This window comes from Bemisia tabaci, chromosome 8 (assembly GCF_918797505.1).
Source record: "Bemisia tabaci chromosome 8, PGI_BMITA_v3".
NCBI lineage: Eukaryota > Metazoa > Arthropoda > Insecta > Hemiptera > Aleyrodidae > Bemisia > Bemisia tabaci.
The window spans coordinates 33,844,474-33,860,717 of record NC_092800.1 but is presented as its reverse complement, the minus strand read 5'-3'; the positions used below and the strand labels follow the sequence as shown (position 1 = coordinate 33,860,717).

General features: G+C 40.6%; 1 protein-coding gene across 7 annotated transcripts in view; it reads left to right on the top strand.

The window, feature by feature from the left end:
- LOC109030233 (prolactin-releasing peptide receptor) overlaps positions 1–16,244 on the top strand; it is a 384,812-nt gene that overhangs the window by 249,494 nt on the left and 119,074 nt on the right. For all 7 annotated transcript variants that reach the window (XM_019041087.2, XM_019041086.2, XM_072303433.1 and 4 more), the window contains one exon: positions 2,934–3,220. In XM_019041087.2, coding sequence (XP_018896632.1) covers positions 2,934–3,220 — 287 coding nt within the window. The remainder of the gene's footprint in view (positions 1–2,933; positions 3,221–16,244) is intronic.

Sequence of the window (16,244 nt, the reverse complement as noted above, 5' to 3'; positions counted from 1 at the left end):
TGAAAAACATTTTACTGTAAAGTTGTCTGATCAATTTTGATACATATTTCAAATTTTGATAAAATTTTATCAGATCTTGGAAATCAGCATGGTCTGTCTTGATCAAGTTGAATGTAACTTTATTATATAGTTGCTTGATGTCCTGAAGTGAATCTTTCAACTGAAAACTGAATTACATTCTGGTTTGAAACTTTACAGGTATGCCTTCCTGAAACAAAGAAATTCCCATAAATGCCTTACATTTCAACGAGCCAGGAACATTCCAAGGTTTTCTTCATCATTCTTCCTACTTTGGGCTTTGGTTTACCCTGCTTTGAGACGTCTCATAGGGTCCTTTATCTTGACATTTAGATGTATTTAGGCGAAAAAAAAACCATTAAGAAATTAAATTTAAAATAGAAACTATGTGCTTAAGATTTGCATCTCTCGTAGCTTTCTTTAATTTAATCTATTTGAACCAAGTCCCTTTCAGCATGAATACTTCCATTTTTTGTGCCCTCCACCCGCAAAATGCTGGCACAAAGGGCGCGAGAAAAGTTCAGACTAAGTTCGAGGTGTGAACTTCTTTTTTGTGGCGTCAAAGTAATCTTAAGACCGCGCCGCCAGGATTACCTGAAGCCACGTTACCACGGACAGAGAGCGACACGAACTTGGTCACGCTGCAGAAAAGCGCGACCGAGTGCAATGATTTGGATGTATGTCTGTCAAACGGATCTATGTGCATTATGACGTGAGCCCTGTTATGCATGTATTCTTATGGGTTTCGGGGCTCATGTCTTAATGCACTTAGTTCTGTTTGATAGAAATACGTCCATTTATAACCTGTCCGTCAGGCTTCCCGCAATTCAAAACTAAATTTCCCGGGAAAATATCCGAATTCTTCCGGAAAAATTCTCGATTTGCAAAACTTCCGGAAAAATTCTCAATTTGCAGAACTTCCGGAAAAATTCTCGATTTGCACATCTGTCGGGAAAATTCTCGATTTGCAAATCTTCCGGGAAATTCTCGATTTGCAAATCTCCCGGAAAAATTCCCGATTTGCAAATCTTCCCGGAAATTCTCGATTTGCAAATCTCCCGGAAAAATTCCCGATTTGCAAATCTTCCCGGAAATTCTCGATTTGCAAATCTCCCGGAAAAATTCCCGATTTGCAAATCTTCCGGTATAATATCCGGGGAGAGAGAAATCTCTCGATTCCGGATAATCATCCGGGAGACGGGAGGCCTGCTGTCCGTTGTCATATCTCTTGATGACGTATATATCACCGCAATAGTGAAAAGAGGCAAGATCAATATAATTGCACCCAAGTGCGCGGCTGTGCGGCAAATATCTCGTCGCCAACTGTCTGTGTGAGCGTAGTTTTATTAAAGGCGCGCACCACTTAGGGTCGAGTCGGTGACGGCTGCGAAACTTTAACTTTCCCAATTTCCGGGAAGTAATTACTCAGAAACGGGTCCGGCTAAGTGCTCGGTGCGCGCAAGATGTATTATTCCTTTCTTTGCAGCATCGTGTCGCGTCGCGCAGCGTCTTCGGGGGAATCTCAGCTCACAGATTTGCCATTAAGCAACACAGAGATAAATTAGATCTCCTTTTCGCCGTTTAGGAGAGTAATTAAAGAGCAATGCGTCGCCTCTTTGCGCAATCCTGAATAACGGTTCGTCCGCGAGGATAAGTCCAATGTGCAGAAAAAAGACTGGTGACAGTCAAAATAATTTTATTATTTTTTTTTCAATTTACACGTATTTTCAACAATTAATTATAGTCAATTAAGTTTTGTCATGTGTCTATTATATGAAAAAGTACTTGATTTGCTAAACAGTTGAAAAATACCAAAAACGATATCTGTATATCTTCTGTCCCTACAAATTTTTCCATACAACTCATTTTCCAGCTAGAGAAATACTTCCCTTTTTAAGAAATTCAATTTTCCGAAGGTGCGGAAAAAATCAAGGTATAGAAAAACTTCGCTATCCGATACAGAAGGGAATATTCTTATACTTGTAAATGTTGTTTCTATGATAAGCCAAAATTGTAGTTTTTTATCCCAAAACGTAGTAAATAGCCTGCTGATCAAGAAAAATAGAGGTAAGTTTCGTAATCAGTGGTAAATATCTACTACAGTCACATTTGGACCCCGTTAAGCAGGAAGAAACCAAGCCACATTAGCTATTGCCAAAAATTGGGAAATTTAATTTTATACACGGAAACAATTAAGCGGATTTTGTTTTGCAAATTTCAGCAAATTTTCTACATAGTACGAAGCAAACTCCACAAAATTTTCAAAGAAATGTGCACAAACGTTCTCTTGTAAATATTTTGAATTGCTCAATTAAAGTTGGCAATGACTGATGTGGCTTGGTTCCTTTCTGCTGAACGCGGTACACTGGGGGAAAAAAAAAAACCCATTGGATCTAGAGTCCAGACTCTTAAAAACACCGACAAGAAAAAATACTCTTGATTCAATCAGATTCAAGCTTACATCAAGAACTAAGCCTCTTAATTTGAGCGGAGTTCCTTTTGATTTAAGCTTAAATCTGATTGAATCAAGAGTCCTTTTTCTTGTCAATGTTTTCAAGAGCCTGGACTCTAGATCCTGTGTGTTTTTTTTTCTAGTATAGGGCGTTTTTCCTTAGCACGGCAGCGTAGATAGGGAAGCATAATCCGGTTTCGTTTTGAAACTTTCCTCCATAATCTGAGCAGCGGCACCTCATTAGCAGCATAGAGCGGAGCATTGGGAGTTCACGCATCGCGCCATAGCACCTTCAATTTTGCAAACGCAACATGGCCATCCGTCAAGTACGAATAGTTGTATCATTGCGCCGTCATCAACGCGAGTCTGGACTCTAGATCCAATGTGTTTTTTTCTAGTGTACATTTTGCCTTTTTGGCCGATATGAGACACAAATTAAAAACTGTCCGTCGTTTGATTTCAGGTCGTTGGGTGTTCGGGCAAGCCCTATGCCACCTGGTCTCCTACGCGCAAGGGACGAGCGTCTACGTTTCGACGCTGACCCTGACGGCGATCGCGATCGACCGGTTCTTCGTGATCATCTACCCGTTCAAACCGCGGATGAAACTCGTCACGTGCCTGAGCATCATCATCGGGATCTGGATCTTCTCGCTCCTGGTCACGCTCCCCTACGGCTGGTACATGCACCACAAGCAGCTCGGCTCCCGCTACTACTGCGAGGAAACGTGGCCTAACGAGAGTGTCAGACAGGTAAGCACAACACCCTGTATATCTCCTCCGGGTTGAATGTTAAAATTAATAGACAAAGTGCCAAGAGAAAAATTTACAACTTCATCGTGAAGAGTATCGTAACTTACGGGAGTGAGGTCTGGCAACTCAAGAAAAGAACTGAAGACATGCTTAGGGCAACCGAGATGGACTTTTTTTTTTTTTTTTTTTTTTTTTTTTTTTTAAAGAAATTTTATTTAAATATATCGTAACTACTACAAGTGTTTCTTGTATCTATCTACGTGGCTTAAAACTAAAACTTAACAAACTGCATTAATTTTATATGTTAACGTTAGATAATACTATGATTATCTAAAAGAACAGGAATTGTAAATTCTCTGCCTTCTTTCTTAAATGGTAAATTCTCTGCCTTCTTTCTTAAATGAGATGGACTTTTGGCGAAGATCTGCCGGCATCTCAAGAGGAGAGCGTATCCGCAATGAAAAGGTACGCGAGATAATGGGTGTGGAGAAGGACATGGTGCACGATATCAGGTCCAAGCAGTTGGTCTGGTATGGACATGTGCGAAGGATGGCAGATGATCGGTTGCCCGAGCAGGTCTTCGATTGGGTTCCTCTCGGAAGGCGACGGCGTGGACGTCCTGTGAAAGGTTGGCGACAAGGGGTAGGAGGAGATCAGAAGGTGCCAATTGCCTGATGATCTCTGGGAGGATAGGGGGCAATGGCGATTGGGCGTCGCAGAGCGCGAGGCGGCGCTATAAAAGCGGCTTTATATATGTATAGACAAACAGTGTTCTGCCTTCCCCGGGCGCCTTGCGCCAAGTGCGGCTAAAAATCGGGCCTTGGCGCCTAAAAATTGAGGGGGCTGTGTTATCGTGGTGCCAAAAAAATTTGACAGATTGAATACGCAATCGGGAAGCAGCGGTAGCGATGAAGCGCTCTCTATACGCACCGTTCATAGCATCGCCATGGCCTGTATCCAAACATTTAATTTGCCTCTTGAAAAATAGTAGATTGCTCCTACAAGGAGAAAAAAAACTTCGTGCGTGGGACCCGAAGTTTAGGTCGTATGGATCTCTGAAGTTTTCAGATTGAGCATCTGAACACTTAGGTCTAGCTGTCGAGGTTCGGACGAAACATATCAAACTTCAGTCCTTACATCTGAAGTACTTCGGTTGTCACATCCGAAAAACTTTGGATCTCACATCTGAAGTACTTGAGATGCAAGAACTGAAGTACTTCAGATGTAAGAACTGAAGTTTCATAGGTCTGACCTGAACTTCGGCAGCGAACACCCTATCTATCGATCCTTTTCCATAGGTTTAAATGGCATAACAATCGATATATCGTAATTCACGCCACGCCACTGGACCCGCTGGTTATTTAATGACGGAGAAGAAAATGACGTGTTCTTGAGTTCGAGAACCAATGATGCAGACTTACAGACGAAGCAAATTATGCGTTTAGCTGTGAATACCAGATCTCTTTGATGTACTTATCGAGATTTTTGCGCAACCGGACCCATGTCGCTCAATTTGTCGGAATGAAAGCACCAAAGATTCCTCGGCCATCGCACGGTAAAACGTATTCCCTATTTTTTCAAATGGGGATTCCTGGAACCGTTGCTCCTCTCTCGAGCTTAATTCTTTACATCTTCATTAGCTCCGCGCTCGACCTCAGACAGAGACCATTATCGGAGAATGGAAATGGAAGTTTATCTCACCGGGAAGAAGGGGTTGAAAACGTAGCACGAACGTAGGAACTTGATAAAATGAGGGCAGTGGCATGGCGTGCTTTACGATATATCGACTGTTATGCCATTGAAACCTATAACAAACGATCGATAAACAGGGTGTTTGCAGCGAACACCTTAATAATCGATTCTTTACTATAGGTATAAATGGTAGAACAATCGATACATCGGAATTCACCCCACGCTACTGAATGAGGGGCTGAGTTCAGAGCGCGAACAAAGGCGTAGGATGTGTGTTGTGTTAGGGTTTATTGATGCTTAAACGGTGGTGCTGATAGAGATTATTGGAAAAAGGTGTGCTGGAAAAAAAACAATTAAGTGGAGGACGGGGTAAAAAGAGAATTGTCCCCTCTGTAATGAAAATAATAACACTCAATAGCGAGCGAATTGTCCTTTGGAGGTTTAAAATATTCAGGGATTGTTGTTTTAGCGAAAGCACTTATTGCATTTGCGTGAGTGTTTGAAAGCGCGTTTACCTCAAAAGTTACTTATGGACTCTTCATAATACTATGATAAATCCTAAAATATTTGATATTATTCTGGAAGGCCTCAACCTGTTAACTTAATTTTCCGAAAAAATTGGAGATTGCAGTTTTATCCTCGGTGTCTTTATGAAAATATTCGGATAATTGACGTCCTATAACTGCATATGCCATCCCTACAAAAATCAAGATATTTATTCCAAATTGTAATTTATTTCAAAATTGTACCTACTTTGTACTATTTTGTACTGATGAGTCATCGAGAATCGTACTCAAGAAATGTTTTGAATTTTTTCATTCTCGAGAAGTATACAATCTCTCCGTTTCCTTCAGGAAATCTGCTTCGTCTTCCCTCACTACCGTGCTAACGAAGAACGCCATATGGACATTCGAGAGTTGCAAAATTTCCTTCGATAAAATGTTTAGTTTTTGAGGAAAGTTATGAATGTCTCACCTTAAAATTGTCAGGAACTTCAGGTGAAATTGCAAAAAAATATCTGAAAAATCGAAAGGATTTTATTCATAAAGGAGGAGTTGCGTTTTGGGCCTTTTCCGGCCCCACCTGGATTTTGCTAAATGTTTCATATTTTCAAAGTACTAGTTTTAGGTAGACTCTGTGCCAAATATTAGACCGAACGGAGCCCATGCAAGGGCGCAGCAGCGCCTCAAACCCAAAATCCTGGAATCGAAAAACAATTATTTTCGTCGACTTTTTCGACTGTTATCACTCTTCCAGCACATGATTCTTATGTATTTTTTTGCGTACTTTTCGTTTCTGGCCTTTTTAAAGGCCTCCGATAAATTTTAAGGGGCCTTATGGCCCATTGTTGCCATTTTTGACCCATTTTTAGGGGTTTTTTTCCATTTAACACATTCAAAACTCAATTTAATCCAAAAACTGTGTACATTTTTGAAAAGTACGTAAAAAAATGAATAAAAAATGTTCAGTAAAATTTTTTCCTATGTTGCCAAATTTCCGAGAAAATTGGTCCCAAAGTGTCGAAAACGGCAAAAAATCGATAAATCGCCGCGTCTAAGGTTCAAGAAAGTGGAGTACATTTTTCATACTGTACCAGATAACAGCTCTTATCTATCCATACAACATACTAAAATATCATAGTTGTACCTGGATTCCCACGATGTGAAAATTGACCGAGATGTTGATTTTAGCGGCCTTTTTATACTTGAAGGCAGCTCTTTTGAATGTTTTTCGACCTTAGTCACCCTCTATGGGTGTGTACTATATGTATTTTTCTACGTACTTTTCATATCTGGCCTTAAAAATGGCTTCCTGTGAGTAGAGTGGAAATGCCGATTTGCAAACACCTGAGATGTCGAAATGTAACCTAACCTAAGTTCAGTGTTGCCGTGTGACCTAACCCAAGTACAGCGTTGCCGTGTGACCTAACCTAACCTAACCTAACCTAACCCAACCCAACCTAACCTAACCGAACCAAACCTAACCTAACCTAACCTAAGTCCATTTCAGTCGCGGGTTGCGTGCCTCGCCGACCTAAGGTGCAGATATGCGGGTTGCATACCTTACGGACGGGAGGCGTCCTATGTTGGTCGCGCACCTCGCCGACGATCAGCGATAATTTGTGATGTGAATTCCTCACGACTCCTATGAAATGCGGGTTGCATACCTTACGGACGGGAGGCGTCCTATGTTGGTCGCGCACCTCGCCTACTACCTCCGCCTACCTCTTCTGTCAACTCCTCCTCCGGCCGCCGTTCAGGGTGCGACCAAGTTTAAAGTCCAGTGGCGTGGCGTGCTTTGCGATTTATCGATTGATCTGTCATTTAAACCTATGAAAAAAGATCGATTATCAGGGTGCTCGCAGCGAACACCTTACTAATCGATTCTTTACCATAGCTTCAAATGGCGAGATATCGACAATCGATCATTCACGCCACGCCACCGGTTTAAACGTGCATCAAAGGCGCAGAGCCGCGCTCGGATCGAACGCTGTCCGAACGAGTCTGAGCCTGCCGGGACAAGTCTGAACCTGTTCGGGTCTTTTTTCCTTCGAGCGACCGGGAACAAGTTCCGAACCTGCCCGACGTTGCCACCTCGTGACTCCTTCATCTCTGCGACGTTGCCGCTCCGTTCAGCCCCCCGGGTGTAATTTCACGGTTTTCCTAAATAAATAAAAATGAAGAAAATAGGAAATGAATAAAAAATAAATACAAATAATAAACAAGCAGAAAAATCCAACATGAATATGTTGGAAAAGCGTGCCGAATAACTAAAATGTTGGACACAAACCTACTATTTTCACGTTTTGTCATTTGCATCAATTGGTACTTTTTGCTAAATTTGGGAGAAAATATTGATTCATGAACGTTGAATGTAAATTGATTTTAAAGATTCCGTCCAATTATCTTGATTTTAAGCTGATATGCGGCATTTCGCACGACCGTGATTTGGGCGAACTGCCGTGCATCAAAATCGCGTTGAGTTAATCTCTTTGGATTTCGAACTGTAACTTCTCTCCTATTCGGCCGATTTTTACAAATGAGGTCTCTTTTTATTTGTACTTTAACGGAAAGTAAGGAAAAACTCGCTAAATAGACGGAAAACAATTTTTGTGAAAATTTGGTGGATCCTGGCGTCACGGTGAATGGTTAATCGGGCGTGGAAGATAATAGGTTCGACGAGGCGACCCTCTCCTCGCCGTCTTTTATTGCCTTGCTCGAAACCTGACACCCAAAGCTATATCGGGAGATAACTGCAGTGGTTTGAGTGGATTTCTGCAGGGGCCACGGTTAGTACATGGTATAAAGAGTCACGAGGCTCATCACAGATTGCACTTGCAGTGCAAGACGCTCATTGGCTAAACAGTTTTGGCGGGAAAGAAGGTTCTAGAGTTGAGTCCTCCGAGCGTAAGAAAGCTTCTATGAGGTTTTTGTCAAATGAAATAATACGGTTTTGACAGGAAAATGTTCTCAAGGGTTCCCAATTAGCAGTTCATTCGGTTTTTTGGTAAGAGACCATCAGGGCTTGACAGTATAATGGTTCGAAGACAAGAAAACGGGTCCGAGGAAAAAAATATTTGGACGGCCCGTTGAATAGCATTGGTTGATCGGTGTGCTGTACCATGGTACATCCGAGTGATTTCAAAAAGCGAGCCCTACTGGCACGCTTGATAGATAAAATGAAAAAAAAGAGAAAATATACTTTTGTGTCTTAATGGACGAGACGCCGTTAAAATTCATGAATAAAATTTCAAAAACTTAAAGATAGACTCGCCCGTCTTAAGAATCGAACCCGGACCGTTCTGATAAGAACTCGATTAGAAATCCGGGCTTCTACCGACCGAGCAAGTCTATCTTCGGAAACGTAACGGTGAAAATACTCCTACAAATAATTTCCTACCCACCGGTGTTGGAGCTTTAGACACCACCCCTAACCTTATATCGACCCAGTTGAACAGATAAATAAACGTAAAAACAAAGTGTTCCGTTTGCAATTTTTATTTCTGAAACAAAAAAGATTACATGGATTTAGCTAAAAGTAAATAATAAACATTTTAAATTCTTGAAAATTATAAACTTACATTCGTTAACGTATTGAAGTCGTGAAATTATAAACTTACATTCATTAAATTATTAAAGTCTCGAAAATTATAAATTTACATTCATTAACGTATTAAAATGATAGGTACAATTGAAGATGTTATAGGTTACACGAATCCAAATAATAGTCTTTACATCAGATCTGGGAGGGATGAGAGTGACAGAGAGAGCGGTGGAGTGGAACAGCATCGTCCTACAGGAGGCTCGCGGTACAATTGTTCAGCAGCCGGTCAAATTTTACATGAATCGGGAAACCCAAGTTTAAAACCACTGAAACCAGGTTTAAAACCAATGAAACCAGGTTTTAAACCACAAAACACATTTAGGAACCACCATATTTCAGTTTAAAACCCCAAAAACTGAGTCTAAAACCGATATAACCACATTCCAAACCGGAGAATCTCTGTTCAGAACCAGGAAACTCGAGGTTAAAACCATTAAACACAATTGTCATCTCCGGAACCTTGTTAAAAACCAAACCGGGAAACCCAAGTTTAAAACCACTGAAACCAAGTTTAAAACCACTGAAACCAGGTTTAAAACCAATGAAACCAGGTTTTAAACCACAAAACACATTTAGGAACCACCATATTTCAGTTTAAAACCCCAAAAACTGAGTCTAAAACCGATATAACCACATTCCAAACCGGAGAATCTCTGTTCAGAACCAGGAAACTCGAGGTTAAAACCATTAAACACAATTGTCATCTCCGGAACCTTGTTAAAAACCAAACCGGGAAACCCAAGTTTAAAACCACTGAAACCAAGTTTAAAACCACTGAAACCAGGTTTAAAACCAATGAAACCAGGTTTTAAACCACAAAACACATTTAGGAACCACCATATTTCAGTTTAAAACCCCAAAAACTGAGTCTAAAACCGATATAACCACATTCCAAACCGGAGAATCTCTGTTCAGAACCAGGAAACTCGAGGGTAAAACCCTTAAACACAATTGTCATCTCCGGAACCTTGTTAAAAACCAGAATAACCACATTGAAAATAACCAAATTTGAAACCGAAGGAACCCTGTTTCAAACCAGGAAAACCACATTGAAAACCGGGAAACCCAAGTTTAAAACCACTGAAACCAAGTTTAAAACCACTGAAACCAGGTTTAAAACCAATGAAACCAGGTTTTAAACCACAAAACACATTTAGGAACCACCATATTTCAATTTAAAACCCCAAAACTGAGTTCGTTTTGAACAAAGTTCTACCGGTTATAATTGTGGTTTTTCTGGTTTGAATCAGGGTTCCTTCGGTTTCAAATGCGGTTATTTTGCCTCCTTGACCCGGTTTTTGGAGATTAAACTGGATTAAAGTGGTTCCAAAGGGGGTATTCTCGGTTCTGAACTGGAGTTTGTCGGTTTTCCATGTGGTTATTCTGGTTTTTAACAAGGTTCCGGAGATGACAATTGTGTTTAAGGGTTTTACCCTCGAGTTTCCTGGTTCTGAACAGAGATTCTCCGGTTTGGAATGTGGTTATATCGGTTTTAGACTCAGTTTTTGGGGTTTTAAACTGAAATATGGTGGTTCCTAAATGTGTTTTGTGGTTTAAAACCTGGTTTCATTGGTTTTAAACCTGGTTTCAGTGGTTTTAAACTTGGTTTCAGTGGTTTTAAACTTGGGTTTCCCGGTTTGGTTTTTAACAAGGTTCCGGAGATGACAATTGTGTTTAATGGTTTTAACCTCGAGTTTCCTGGTTCTGAACAGAGATTCTCCGGTTTGGAATGTGGTTATATCGGTTTTAGACTCAGTTTTTGGGGTTTTAAACTGAAATATGGTGGTTCCTAAATGTGTTTTGTGGTTTAAAACCTGGTTTCATTGGTTTTAAACCTGGTTTCAGTGGTTTTAAACTTGGTTTCAGTGGTTTTAAACTTGGGTTTCCCGGTTTGGTTTTTAACAAGGTTCCGGAGATGACAATTGTGTTTAATGGTTTTAACCTCGAGTTTCCTGGTTCTGAACAGAGATTCTCCGGTTTGGAATGTGGTTATATCGGTTTTAGACTCAGTTTTTGGGGTTTTAAACTGAAATATGGTGGTTCCTAAATGTGTTTTGTGGTTTAAAACCTGGTTTCATTGGTTTTAAACCTGGTTTCAGTGGTTTTAAACTTGGGTTTCCCGATTCATGTAAAATTTGACCGGCTGCTGAACAATTGTACCGCGAGCCTCCTGTAGGACGATGCTGTTCCACTCCACCGCTCTCTCTGTCACTCTCATCCCTCCCAGATCTGATGTAAAGACTATTATTTGGATTCGTGTAACCTATAACATCTTCAATTGTACCTATCATTTTAATACGTTAATGAATGTAAATTTATAATTTTCGAGACTTTAATAATTTAATGAATGTAAGTTTATAATTTCACGACTTCAATACGTTAACGAATGTAAGTTTATAATTTTCAAGAATTTAAAATGTTTATTATTTACTTTTAGCTAAATCCATGTAATCTTTTTTGTTTCAGAAATAAAAATTGCAAACGGAACACTTTGTTTTTACGTTTATTTATCTGTTCAACTGGGTCGATATAAGGTTAGGGGTGGTGTCTAAAGCTCCAACACCGGTGGGTAGGAAATTATTTGTAGGAGTATTTTCACCGTTACGTTTCCGAAGATAGACTTGCTCGGTCGGTAGAAGCCCGGATTTCTAATCGAGTTCTTATCAGAACGGTCCGGGTTCGATTCTTAAGACGGGCGAGTCTATCTTTAAGTTTTTGAAATTTTATTCATGAATTTTAACGGCGTCTCGTCCATTAAGACACAAAAGTATATTTTCTCTTTTTTTTCATTTTATCTATCAAGCGTGCCAGTAGGGCTCGCTTTTTGAAATCACTCGGATGTACCATGGTACAGCACACCGATCAACCAATGCTATTCAACGGGCCGTCCAAATATTTTTTTCCTCGGACCCGTTTTCTTGTCTTCGAACCATTATACTGTCAAGCCCTGATGGTCTCTTACCAAAAAACCGAATGAACTGCTAATTGGGAACCCTTGAGAACATTTTCCTGTCAAAACCGTATTATTTCATTTGACAAAAACCTCATAGAAGCTTTCTTACGCTCGGAGGACTCAACTCTAGAACCTTCTTTCCCGCCAAAACTGTTTAGCCAATGAGCGTCTTGCACTGCAAGTGCAATCTGTGATGAGCCTCGTGACTCTTTATACCATGTACTAACCGTGGCCCCTGCAGAAATCCACTCAAACCACTGCAGTTATCTCCCGATATAGCTTTGGGTGTCAGGTTTCGAGCAAGGCAATAAAAGACGGCGAGGAGAGGGTCGCCTCGTCGAACCTATTATCTTCCACGCCCGATTAACCATTCACCGTGACGCCAGGATCCACCAAATTTTCACAAAAATTGTTTTCCGTCTATTTAGCGAGTTTTTCCTTACTTTCCGTTAAAGTACAAATAAAAAGAGACCTCATTTGTAAAAATCGGCCGAATAGGAGAGAAGTTACAGTTCGAAATCCAAAGAGATTAACTCAACGCGATTTTGATGCACGGCAGTTCGCCCAAATCACGGTCGTGCGAAATGCCGCATATCAGCTTAAAATCAAGATAATTGGACGGAATCTTTAAAATCAATTTACATTCAACGTTCATGAATCAATATTTTCTCCCAAATTTAGCAAAAAGTACCAATTGATGCAAATGACAAAACGTGAAAATAGTAGGTTTGTGTCCAACATTTTAGTTATTCGGCACGCTTTTCCAACATATTCATGTTGGATTTTTCTGCTTGTTTATTATTTGTATTTATTTTTTATTCATTTCCTATTTTCTTCATTTTTATTTATTTAGGAAAACCGTGAAATTACACCCGGGGGGCTGAACGGAGCGGCAACGTCGCAGAGATGAAGGAGTCACGAGGTGGCAACGTCGGGCAGGTTCGGAACTTGTTCCCGGTCGCTCGAAGGAAAAAAGACCCGAACAGGTTCAGACTTGTCCCGGCAGGCTCAGACTCGTTCGGACAGCGTTCGATCCGAGCGCGGCTCTGCGCCTTTGATGCACGTTTAAACCGGTGGCGTGGCGTGAATGATCGATTGTCGATATCTCGCCATTTGAAGCTATGGTAAAGAATCGATTAGTAAGGTGTTCGCTGCGAGCACCCTGATAATCGATCTTTTTTCATAGGTTTAAATGACAGATCAATCGATAAATCGCAAAGCACGCCACGCCACTGGACTTTAAACTTGGTCGCACCCTGAACGGCGGCCGGAGGAGGAGTTGACAGAAGAGGTAGGCGGAGGTAGTAGGCGAGGTGCGCGACCAACATAGGACGCCTCCCGTCCGTAAGGTATGCAACCCGCATTTCATAGGAGTCGTGAGGAATTCACATCACAAATTATCGCTGATCGTCGGCGAGGTGCGCGACCAACATAGGACGCCTCCCGTCCGTAAGGTATGCAACCCGCATATCTGCACCTTAGGTCGGCGAGGCACGCAACCCGCGACTGAAATGGACTTAGGTTAGGTTAGGTTAGGTTTGGTTCGGTTAGGTTAGGTTGGGTTGGGTTAGGTTAGGTTAGGTTAGGTTAGGTCACACGGCAACGCTGTACTTGGGTTAGGTCACACGGCAACACTGAACTTAGGTTAGGTTACATTTCGACATCTCAGGTGTTTGCAAATCGGCATTTCCACTCTACTCCTGTGAGTTTTAAAAGGCCTAACGGTCCATTGTTGCCAATTTTCACCAATTTTTAGGGGTTTTTTTCAAGTTTACGTGTGTGAAACTTAATTTAATCTAGAAACCGTGTACAATTTCGGAAAGAACGTAAAAAAATACATAGAAATGTGGTTTGTACCTTTTCCCTACGTTGCCAAATTTTCGAGAAAAATCGTCCTGAAGCGTCAAAAATGCCAAAAATTGGATTAATCATCACGTCGGAGGTTCCAGGAAGTGAATTTCAAGTTTTTTTTCACTAAAAATAACGTATCGAAAATGGAAAATTGCAATGCATCTCAAGGAACATGTAATGGTGCAGATGAACGTGACAAAACGGGCCCTCAAGGTGCTTTTACTTTATCCTTCACTCCAGTTCACCTCTTTATTCCTGTAACCTCGAGATAATTCTTGGTTCTCAAGATGCTTGCTACAGGCCAAATATACCGAAGACCAGTAAATGCGTGGAGAAAGTGTCCCACGATCCACATGAATGTCATAATTCACTTCCTGGAACCTCCGACGTGATGATTAATCCAATTTTTGGCATTTTTGACGCTTCAGGACGATTTTTCTCGAAAATTTGGCAACGTAGGGAAAAGGTACAAACCACATTTCTATGTATTTTTTTACGTTCTTTCCGAAATTGTACACGGTTTCTAGATTAAATTAAGTTTCACACACGTAAACTTGAAAAAAACCCCTAAAAATTGGTGAAAATTGGCAACAATGGACCGTTAGGCCTTTTAAAACTCACAGGAAGCCATTTTTAAGGCCAGATATGAAAAGTACGTAGAAAAATACATATAGTACACACCCATAGAGGGTGACTAAGGTCGAAAAACATTCAAAAGAGCTGCCTTCAAGTATAAAAAGGCCGCTAAAATCGACATCTCGGTCAATTTTCACATCGTGGGAATCCAGGTACAACTATGATATTTTAGTATGTTGTATGGATAGATAAGAGCTGTTATCTGGTACAGTATGAAAAATGTACTCCACTTTCTTGAACCTTAGACGCGGCGATTTATCGATTTTTTGCCGTTTTCGACACTTTGGGACCAATTTTCTCGGAAATTTGGCAACATAGGAAAAAATTTTACTGAACATTTTTTATTCATTTTTTTACGTACTTTTCAAAAATGTACACAGTTTTTGGATTAAATTGAGTTTTGAATGTGTTAAATGGAAAAAACCCCCTAAAAATGGGTCCAAAAATGGCAACAATGGGCCATAAGGCCCCTTAAAATTTATCGGAGGCCTTTAAAAAGGCCAGAAACGAAAAGTACGCAAAAAAATACATAAGAATCATGTGCTGGAAGAGTGATAACAGTCGAAAAAGTCGACGAAAATAATTGTTTTTCGATTCCAGGATTTTGGGTTTGAGGCGCTGCTGCGCCCTTGCATGGGCTCCGTTCGGTCTAATATTTGGCACAGAGTCTACCTAAAACTAGTACTTTGAAAATATGAAACATTTAGCAAAATCCAGGTGGGGCCGGAAAAGGCCCAAAACGCAACTCCTCCTTTACCATGGAATTCGTGTATCATTAAAGGAAACTAGGCAACGCCTAAAGGTTCATACGCTTTAAAGTGGATCGAGTAAATCAGAAAGCCCGGATATGGAATCTTTAACTGGACTGAGTTAAGCAGAAAGGAACCAACCCACATTTTGGAAAAAATTGAGTTATGAGTGGTTTTGAACTCAACCACTGCTCTACTATCTATCGCCAAAAACTCAAAGTTTTGGTCGGAGCAAATTTTGCAGAAATTGAACTGGAAGTTTATTTTTTACATTGAGTCTTACGCAGGAGCCAAACTTTAAACCTCTTTTTCTCGGTTCGATCCCGATGTGGCTTGGTTCCTTTCTGTTTAACTCCGTCCAACTAAACCTGCAAATTTTGATGTTCCTTATATTTTAAATTTTAAGGGGTGTTTCTGAAAGAAAAGTTCACGACAAAACCAGTGAAACCACCTTTAAGACCTCAAAGTTTTGTATAAACGGAGTTGTAAGCTTTTAAAGTTTTCAAATTTTGTTCGACCTCTGCCGTTGACTCGATCCACTGTGCGGTGTTTCTCCTTAGCACGGCAGTATACCGAAATAAATTATCTAGAGAAATGTTCAAATGCTACAACGAATGCGGCTCACCATCTTGAAAAAAATACATTCAATCAGATTCCAATTTCTTTTAATTTAATGAAAATACGAAGTGTTATGAGCTCCTATGATAAATAACCCCAACACGTTAGATTGGAAACTATACAGAAATGAATGATGGAGCGGCCGTGCAAGGACCCCCTTTCTCGGGGAGAATTTCTTCACAACTAAATCGGCCAATGTAAAAACCGCACATGTCCGTTTTTTGGTGAGCCCTAGAATACGACCATTCTCATGGAGCTCAAAGCTCATCAAGAGAAGATTTCTTAGGTTTTGACATCGGCCGATTCAGCTATGATTAATGTCACAAAACGGAGGTTTTTAGAAACATGATTTTCAGTCGCTAAGACCCCTGTGCTCACGTCAAGAACAGCCCGTTCCCGCTATTTCCGTGCGCGGTGAAAT